The sequence below is a fragment of the Patiria miniata genome, unplaced genomic scaffold (genome assembly GCF_015706575.1).
Source record: "Patiria miniata isolate m_02_andy unplaced genomic scaffold, ASM1570657v1 HiC_scaffold_15, whole genome shotgun sequence".
NCBI lineage: Eukaryota > Metazoa > Echinodermata > Asteroidea > Valvatida > Asterinidae > Patiria > Patiria miniata.
In genome coordinates, this window is record NW_024037053.1 from 225,242 (window position 1) to 235,422 (window position 10,181).

Genomic DNA, 10,181 nt, shown 5'->3' on the forward strand with positions numbered 1-10,181 from the left:
ACTTGTTTCTTTTGTAAGATTTTGATGAAATTTGAGTGTTGTTTACTTAATCTAATTATTGTAAAGTAGTTGATTCGTTGATGATGGTTTTCATACATGCCTTGTAATTTCATATTGACCATTTAATCAACTCGAAAAGTATATTTTGGTATTTGGGTTTGGGGCATGTTGGATACATGTATTCCTATATTAGTTCAGTTCAATTTCATTCAATTCAATTCGAAATACGTTATCCTTAAAAAGGCAATTACATGTACATATAGTTGGACAGCTCACTATAAGGACACTATAAGTAAGTAAATATATGAAATTGTAAACAATTACAAACTACATGTACTCATATCTAGATTAAGTTGCTTAAAATTCTTTGGTAATTATTGTTTCTTTTGTAATTGACTTTGTTGGGTTGGAATTTTCTAAAGCATTGCATTTGATGAAAATTATTTCATCTTTTCAGTATTCCTAAGATGCAGTTACGCCATAAAAAGAACACGGAACAGACGTATCCATCCTATATATCCTAGGTATGTCGCATTTTTCAGGTGTTGCATATTATTTTTTAAAAATGGACCAAATTGTTCATTCGTAGCAAGGCAAAAGCTAGTTTATTCCACATGACATGCAAAATCTGCCGATGTTAATTTTTTTTTAAAAGGTGAAAATGCAACATAACATTAAAAGTTTTCAGCGGCTGGTTTAAAAACGCAACATTTCAAAAATACAATTTCAAAATAAACGAACTTTTTGTAGCGGCGGCATGGTCTAAAACCAACTCTTGACATGGCGCGTGCGAAGCCTCGGAGCCGGCACTTTGAGAGGTCGCCCACCAGTGATGGTGGGAAGTATGCATGTGCTACTTTTTTCAGCATGATTTTTCTATTTAAGCAGCCTGGGGACGTACGTGAGCTTAGACCCGCCCCGCCGATCTTTACAGAGAGGTGGAGAGAGTGGTTCTGCCAGACAATCTTTGTCTTACTCTTGGACAGTCTTCCAGACGTTCAAGTGCTGGCTTTAGACAAGTGGTTATAACTTGCACACTACGTATATATTGCAGTTCATGCGAGTCTTATTGTAGGTGGATGTTGCCACTTGAAATCAGGAATACGATGTAGTTAAAATCTCAATGTAATTCTACATTATTTTTTTACAAGTACGCTTATTCCCCCACCCGAAAATTTGGTTCTTGATGTTGGCTCCTCTCTTTGCATGGACTCCGCACGCTATGTGTCTCTCTCTAGATCTAGAGATCTCCCCTGCACCGCGCGCGAAGCTCCATATCTACTGTTGATGAACATAGTTCGTTCTGGCATGGAGCTATAAAACACAAGGCAACATTTTTGGCAACACTTCAAGTGAACTTTGATCAGTCGACATCGCAATATAAATCATCATTGCCAGATACTGATGGTACACTGATTGCAGTGGGTGTAGACAGTTTAGTACACGTAGGCCTACGTCTATCATTCATTGACTATTATACATGGCCAACTGAGCCCGGCCAGAAATAATTCCCAGCCTCAACCACGCCCATCTGGATTGAGAAGTTCATGGTGAGTGTGAGTTTATTGTCATGCCTTAAATTGGACAGGAATAATTAGTCGTCGAGACAGGGGTAGGGCAATAATTGGATACTGCTTCGATGTGGGTTGCCATATGCTTAAAGTTTGATTGCGCGCTTGAACTTCTAACTGGATTTTTTACATTAGAAATGTGTAGGATAGATTTCCATTCCTGCATGGCCATCACTAAATTTTCCCCGCAGTGACCTATCAGCCATCAGAAAGTGATAATACATGTATGCATCCAGGGAAAATGTTGAAGCATTTACTGAAAAAAACACTTAGACATTTTCAGACCAGCCTCATATAGGGTTTGTGCACAGTTAATGTCCAGGTATGTCTTTGCAATGTGTATATTGTGTTGAAAATTGACATTGTTTGGGGATTTGTACATGTAGTGCAGGGGGTCGAGGCACTTTGTCACAATACAAAACAATATTTTGCGCCTTTTTGCAAAGTTCGGGGTGGGGGCGGAGGCCCCTTTCCGCCATATTCTATAGCATTACACCACTGGAATTTGTGTGGGATAAATTGCCTGTGCCCAATTTATTAGTTGGGTGCACCATGAAGTATAGTTTTGCCACGCGTCAGATATCGTCTGTGACTTGGTGCAAACAACTCCGTGGTGTCGCAACTGTCCACAACATTCTGCTGGACTTGGTGATGCGACTGACATAATATTCTACCATAGGCCTACAGATAATAATTGTGTTAACGTATCTTCATAAAACTTAATGCTTATTTTTTTAAAGCTTATTACTAGCATTATCAATCTTGATGAGAAAAGGGACGTTACAAATTAGGAGCATACGCTTGGGCGATCCAAGGACGCAGAGGAGACACTCCCGTCCCCCAGGCAATATATACAAGTCAAGTTGAAATATAAGCATGCTGTAGCTGGTAATACCAAGTTCAGTACATACTTTTCGATCGAGAACAGATTATATTGTTTGCATTCTTTTTGGCCTGACAGGTTTAGGTTCGACTGAAAGGTTGAAAATGGGGAACAAATTAGAACATCCGTCGGTGGAGCTTCCCCCGGAGAAGCTGGTGATGGTCACAGGTGGAAACACTGGTAAAAAAAAACCTGTTTTAGCATTCTTGCAAAAGTTTAACTTTTTTGAGGGGGTATATCTTCCAGAATCCGACTGAACTTTCAGAATTCCTGCACGAACCAAATGAATCTTACACAATATGATCCACCAGGATCCTACATAATTTTAATTCCTCACGCTCCGTGAAAATGGTTCAAGTTGAGAAAGACTTAATTCAAAATACAGCAGGCCTCCAAACTTCATGGTGGGTTTTAAAGGTCTACTCGGAGACTAATCATGACAAATCATTATTTAATTCAATAATTCATCTCAAATGTCATCTTAAATTTTGATACTTATTCATGTTATACAAGATCTTGTTTTCTTACTCGAGTTCAAGTCTTTGGATTGGTTTCATAAGTTTCTTCCTTCAGAGTACCGTAATATATAACTATGTTTTCTTCATATTGTTCGTCCTTGGACTATCCTTTTCTCTTTAATACCTCAGTTATTAATTCCTTTGATGCAGGGATTGGATATGAAACGGCAAAGTCCATTGCGAAGATGGGAGCAAGAGTGTGCATTACAAGTCGCTCAGAGGACAAAGCTAAAGCTGTGAGTGTGGTTTCGGGGAGTAAATCAGTAAACTGTGTGGTCCACTTCAACACGAAGCTATTCTTGTATAGCTGTTTTCAAGTATAGGCACGCTGTATAGGGCATATAGGAACTCACTTTTGACTAGAATCCTCGTGGTATAAGGTCAGTGAAGTAACTCCTTTTCGACGAGTGGATTGGATGGGTCCTAAAATGTCCAGCTGGGAAATTCAAAAAGTGGGTTGGGGGCGGGGGGGGGGGGGAGCTGTTCATTACACAAATGTACATCTTATGCAAACTTGTGCGCTAGCTTACGTACGTCCCTTAACCTCACCGCAAAATCTTCCATTCCCTAACTTTTGTACTGTTTGTTCTCCGATTTTCTGAACTTGATGTAATACATTTTGACTATCTGAAAGTTACGAGATGACATTAAAATCGGCATTGCTTTTCAAGTTCTCACCACAAAAATTGGGGCGGGGAGGGGGGGGGAGATCCAGTGACCCATCCCCCCCCCCCCCCTAGTCAAAAAGGGGGATATCTTCCCATCCCCTGCCAGGATTCACGCGGCCTTGGGTAAGGTGGTAGATATTTAGTAATATTTTGGCCACATTTTTTTCAGAGCTGTGGTTAATCCCTCAACTTTACCAAGCTTACAGCTCCGTGGAATAAGCCCCCGACATAAATCCCCCTTAGCACAGTAATTAAAAGATAAATTACTTAGCGAAAAACAGCTGAGATTATGTCACAAACAATTAAAAAAAATGTTACACATTATTTTTAGGAGCTCGAAGATCACGCCGCATTTAGGTATACAATGTATATTCTAAGTGATTTTCTTTGACGCATTAATGACTCAGGTTTTTGGTCATTTAGGCAATCGAGCGAATGCAGACAGAACATCGAGATGAAATGCAGCAGAGAAGTCATGGGCAGGTAAACTAAACCTTTTTTGAATGGTGACAATTTGTCTGATATGGCCAAAATGGTTTTACCTGATATGAAGTAAAAGTCTTAGTGGGGAGGCTTTTTCAAGTGTTTTTTGTCACGACATGGGGGTGCCTGTCAGTAGGGAAGCGTTGCCTAGTTGAAGCGCTCTGTGAACCTCTCAACAAACTTCCTTGTATGAGTAGGCTTGTTAAGGGGTGGTACGTTTAGCATCAAGGGGTTTATCTGACCATTCATGGAGAGGAAACTGCATGTAGATATTGCAAAAATGATCGAGTGGGATAATGTGTTCCTCACGTGAGTTGCTTCAGGGTTAGAAGGACTGTTGTCTGTTGTGACCCAGGGAGCTCTGGTCGAGGTAGTTTGGGTTTGTACTGGTCATCCTTGTTGATGGCTGAATAATCCTTGAGAATGTGATGAGGCTAGTGTGCTGTCAGTCACTTCCTAAATGGAAGATCATCCGAGCCTCGATTTAATGTCCATGAGACCTTCCTTTTTCTATAGGCTGTGAAGAATCTTGCTGCTTATCTGGACTATTAAGTTGTTTCTGATATTTCATAATTATGTTGCAGAATGAAGTTTTTTATATCAATCTTTTTCATACCAAGGAACCAGAGACAAAAATGGGCCAAATGAGCCATGTGTTAATTAACACGAGACTGACTTCACTTGTTAGTGGCTTTTTGTGGAAGCGGAGGTTGTAGTTTCTGATGATCTGTTGATGTTGGAAAGTTTGGAAGGGCCAGTAGGCCTACAAATATTTGTGGCTGATTAAATCCTATTGATTTTCCTAAATCAAATGTTTTTCTTATTACAATTTTCCATGAATGCTGCTGGCCAGGCGTCATCTCCATCCACCAGTGAAGAGATCAAGCCACTGAATGTGGAGTACATCATAGTGGATCTCGCCTCGTTGCAATCCACCATGGACTTCATTCAGAAGACCAAGGAGAGGATGCAGTACCTTAATATCTTGGTCTGCAATGCTGGCATTGCCTTTGTCAAACAAGGTAAGGACTCCGGCATCATGACCTATACATGGCGCTTGAAAGGACTGCTATCGAAAGTCTCAATTTGCTCCACTAGTTGTCGTGTTCAAAAGGGTTCTTTCGTTGGATTTCTTTCATAGAATACACAGAGGATAAATACGAGTCGCAATTCCAAGTCAACTACCTGTCACAGCTCCTCATTGTGCTGCATCTCATGCCGCTGCTGCGGGCTGGTGCCCCCGACTCCCGCATTGTTCTCCTGTCATCAGACGCGCATAAAAGTGGGAAACTAGACCTGGACAACATGCAGGGCCCCAAATCCTTCAGTCGGCTTACAGCCTACGCCTCATCCAAGGCCTACATGGTGAGATTCTTTTAATTCAGGAATTGAATGAAGTCGGTGATCTAGTCCAGTCAACACATGACGTCGCCAGACCATATTGAAATGGGGGATGTGACAACGACATTGCCGACTGACTCTCGTGCTGGAAGGTAGCCGGATGGTCACCCGCAGCCACCTATACTCTAAAAAGCAATGGGAGAGAGTGGGAGGGGGCCGGAGGCTATTTACCATCTTACCACAGGGGGCGCTATTCAAAGCAGATGGAACAGGACACTGTCTGTCAAATACATGTATAACACTGTTCATCCCCCTTCCGTGCCACCTTCGGTCTACCCCTAGTAAGAGTCTGAGCGTGTATGAGTCGTCCGTGATTAACTTGTTGGTTCAGATAAATGCTATGTATAATTTTTTCAGCCAGGTTGCCAGAGTTGTAATGACTCCAGTCAATGACTCGACTCGAGTCCGACTCGAGTCACAATTTTTGTTGACTCGAGTCGATTCGAGTCCCTAAGGGTAAATGACTCGACTCGACTCGAGTCACTGCGAGCAAATGACTCGACTCGACTCGAGTCCCTCATTAGAAGGCTCGACTCGACTCAAGCGAAGGCTAATAAGACTCGAGTCCCAAAAATAAAGGCGCAACTTTGCGAAAAGTATTTGCAGTGACTTACGGTGCAAAATTTGTGCTCACTTTACTTTGCGAATAGCAGTCATGTACAAATATACAACGTGTCACAGACTCCCACCTCATGGTTCTAGGACGCACAAAATACTATCCAGGAACCAGATTTTTAAACACATTTTCTAATTCGCTGTTTCATCATTGGTTTTGGGTGATTTCTTATAAAGCTCTTGGATTCGAACGCTGGCTAAACTTATAGCCTCCTTTTATAAATTTGGTATATATAGTGTTTAAATAATTGTGACTCGAATTGACTCGAGCTAAATATTTGACTCGACTCGACCTTTTGACCTAATGACTCGACTCGACTCAAGTCACTTCTTTAAAACGACTTGATTCGACTCGAGTCACAAAAATCAGTGACTCATTACAACTCTGCAGGTTGCAGGCACGTGTCCTTGACAAGTTAGCGCTATTTGGATAGTTGAGGGAGATTTTTGGCAGTTTTATGCGCGTGATGCAGTACACACATTCAGTGTGTCCCATGGGGCTCAGAAAAAAATGGTCACAAAATGCAATCTCTTGATCATGCATTAAGTCTGTATTGGGCTGCTCGTTCCTCATCCAAGGTCGGCAGAGAATTTTATTTCTGGATTTGTTATATCCTGAAAAGGTCATGGCAGCACACTTTCTTGCTCGGAGACTGGAAGGGACCGAAGTGAGCACTTTCTCTATTGATCCTGGACTTGTGGACACGAATATTATGAATAACTTCAGTGATTTGAAACTGATGAGCTTTTTCGTTGGAGCTTATAAAAAATTTGGTGAGTACACTTCTTGGTGCATTTGAACATTTAATATTATCATTGCCTGGCCGTGCATAAACTTTTTGTAGGTCATTTGACATGTATTTGGCAATCATCCACTGATCTTCATACTGTACTGTTTCAATTTCAGGTCCAATTAGTAGAGACTTTCATAATTATAACAAGGGTGCAAAGACTAAAATTTAACTTTGTAAGTTGCATTTCAAACTTTCTGAAGATTGAAGTGATTGAATGCTTTGTGTTTGCCCAAAGGTATGATGCGTACTCCGAAACAGGGGGCTGCTACAAGTGTCGTGGCCTGTGTTGATCCAAGCCTTCGTGGGAAAACTGCAGTGTTCATGAAGAATTGTCGACCTGCTAACCCTGCAACCTTCTGTTGGTAAGGCTTTGAGAAAATGCACACTTAACTGATCACACACATTTAGAAAATTGGAAAAACTTAGATGTTTTTTAGAAAAAAATTTCAGAAGAAATGTGAAAATATCAAGTTCGATTCTTAAGTAGTTCTAAATTTGCTGCATGTGAATTTGGACGCTGGGGTCCTGTGATGATTCTGACTCGAGGCTCCCTTTATTTGTTTTTTATCGAACTTGATTTTTATTATGTCCATTGATTCAATGATCTTTTAATTTCTGAAGGGCCAGCCCTCTGACCGGGTCCTATGGTGAGGTTTTGACTTTTACTGAAGAGACCTTTGATTTCCAGCTAATGAATCATATTTTAATAAGGGTCCTTTGATTTTAGACTCAAGGGTCCTTGGGTTTAATTTTCTACTTTAGGGATGGCAAAAAACAGGAGGACCTTTGGGGTTACAGTCTTGGATGTCTCAACCAGTTCATCTCTGATGGTGTGCTCAAAGAAGCCTTCCCATCAGCGAGGCCAGATCTGCTGACCATTCCCAAGGACACAAGGACAGTCGAAGAGAAGATTGCTGATGATTCAGGGAAGAAAGAAGGGAGTTCAGATGACAAAGAGATGGGAAACAAATCCAAAGGAGGAGAGGCATCTTTGGAGAGGAAGCAGGATGAGGAGCAACCAGAGATAGAGTCTTCATCTGGAGCTACAGAGGTACCCTCTGAAAAAGTCAAGGCATCGCAGGAACCATATGGGGCTAATTTAGAAGAAAAGATACCTGAAGACACACTCAAAGATGAAGACAACGAACCCAAGGCATCCTCCAAACAGGAGCAGACAGAAGAGCAGCCGAAAAGAGAATTACCATCTGCAGCTGCAGAATTACCCACTGAAAGGGTTAAGGCAGAGGAAAAACCCAGTGGGCAGGTTTCAGAGGAAAGGGGCGTGACAGATAATGCAGAAAATAAGTAATTAGCAGCTGAGAACTGCAGCATCTTCAGATAATAAGCAGGTGTAGAACAACCAGAGAGGGAACCTTCAGCTCAGCCAGCTTCTGTAATTGACCAGACATCAGGAGAACCGAAGGCAGATAATGGGGAAATCTGCAGGAGATGAGGTGCAGAAGTTCAAGAAGGTGTACCGACCAAACTTGGCCAAAAATTATCAAAGTGGACTCCATTAAAGAGATTTGTGATGAACTGAAAATTTGGTGAAATCTAAATAATATTCAAATTCACAAGGTTTAGGTGTATATTAAAGACCACAAGGTATCGAAGAAAGATTAAACCTTGGCAGAAACTGCCAGAGAGACTATTTGGTCATAGTACGTGATGAGATCTAGACTTGTAGATAGTCCAGGCAAAATACTTTATTTTTGAAGTGAACCTCACACAAATTGCAACAGATTTTTTTTTTCATCACATTGCACTTATGTAAGGTCCCTAGAATGGTGTAGTAACAGTCTTAAAAATCGAAGTGGTGGAAATATGCCTAATTTGCATAAATCGTTAATACCTCTCCTGTAATATATTTGTTCCCATATTTGGGTATATATATATATTTTTTTTAAAGTTTATTTTAGTGATTGTACTTACACATCCTTACTTCAATAACTCAAAATTCACAAAAAAAAGATAAGTGTTGCTTCCAATAATTGTGTCAATGTCAGAATGCTTTCTTACCAATAATTTTGGGAATTTCCTTGAACTTGTTCAAGTCCCACCGTTAGGCATCCCATCACCTTCTTTTCAGCCCCGAATTTACGGACACCTTGTTTTCCCTGTTTTTTGTTTGCTGGGCTAAATATCACAATGTTATCATTGTTCACATGATTTTCAATAAAGTTTTAGTAGGGGAACTGTGCCAGTAAGCAACTTGGTGAATTTGAAGCTCATCGGTGTTGAGGTTTGGCAAGACTACTGGATGATATCTGGAGATGATGTCTCTAGAAAAAAATCCTGGCGACGCCCATACTTGTTAGTTCACAATTCTCAAGATACATTGTATTTACTTCGGACGACTGGAATCATTGATATTGTGTTAAAGTCCCTTACTTATTAATTAGCCTTGCCTTACTGGTTTCTTTTGTAAGATTTTGATGAAATTTGGGTGTTGTTTACTTAATCTAATTATTGTAAAGTAGTTGATTCATTGATGATGGTTTTCATACATGCCTTGTAATTTCATATTGACCATTTAATCAACTCGAAAAGTATATTTTTGTATTTGGGTTTTGGGCATGTTGGATACATGTATTCCTATATTAGTTCAGTTCAATTTTATTCAATTCAATTCGAAATACGTTATCCTTAAAAAAGGCAATTACATGTACATATAGTTGGACAGCTCACTATAAGGACACTATAAGTAAGTAAATATATGACATTGTAAACCGTTACAAACTACAGGCATGTACTTATATCTAGATTTAGTTGCTTAAAATTCTTTGGTAATTATTGTTTCTTTTGTAATTGACTTTGTTGGATTTGAATTTTCTAAAGCATTGCATTTGATGAAAATTATTTCATCTTTTCAGTATTCCTAAGATGCAGTTACGCCATAAAAAGAACACGGAACAGACGTATCCATCCTATATGTCCTAGGCATGTCGCATTTTTCAGGTGTTGCATATTATTTTTTAAAAATGGACCAAATTGTTCATTCGTAGCAAGGCAAAAGCTAGTTTATTCCACATGACATGCAAAATCTGCCGATGTTAATTTTTTTTTTTAAGGTGAAAATGCAACATTACATTAAAAGTTTTCAGCGGCTGGTTTAAAAACGCAACATTTCAAAAATACAATTTCAAAATAAACGAACTTTTTGTAGCGGCGGCATGGTCTAAAACCAACTCTTGACATGGCGCGTGCGAAGCCTCGGAGCCGGCACTTTGAGAGGTCGCCCACCAGTG

The 10,181-nt window shown here is 40.2% G+C and overlaps 1 protein-coding gene across 1 annotated transcript; it reads left to right on the forward strand.

Annotated features, from left to right (window-relative positions):
- Positions 1-10: 10 nt before the first annotated feature.
- LOC119722297 (dehydrogenase/reductase SDR family member on chromosome X-like) lies at positions 11-8,666 on the forward strand. Its single transcript, XM_038192339.1, has 9 exons — positions 11-1,550; positions 2,533-2,634; positions 3,123-3,208; positions 4,064-4,123; positions 4,977-5,145; positions 5,265-5,488; positions 6,763-6,913; positions 7,169-7,295; positions 7,696-8,666. The coding sequence occupies exons 2-9, from the start codon at positions 2,559-2,561 to the stop codon at positions 8,240-8,242; spliced, it is 1,440 nt and encodes a 479-aa protein (XP_038048267.1). The 5' UTR covers positions 11-1,550; positions 2,533-2,558; the 3' UTR covers positions 8,243-8,666.
- Positions 8,667-10,181: the final 1,515 nt, after the last annotated feature.

What these genes read in the sequence shown, in the direction of transcription:
- LOC119722297 (XM_038192339.1), top strand. Translation starts at nt 2,559, where the DNA reads ATGGGGAACAAATTAGAACATCCGTCGGTGGAGCTTCCCCCGGAGAAG. An exon ending in CATTGCCTTTGTCAAACAAG is followed by an intron (nt 5,146 to 5,264) that starts GTAAGGACTCCG and finishes TTTCTTTCATAG; the next exon opens with AATACACAGAGGATAAATAC. An exon ending in AACCCTGCAACCTTCTGTTG is followed by an intron (nt 7,296 to 7,695) that starts GTAAGGCTTTGA and finishes TTTCTACTTTAG; the next exon opens with GGATGGCAAAAAACAGGAGG.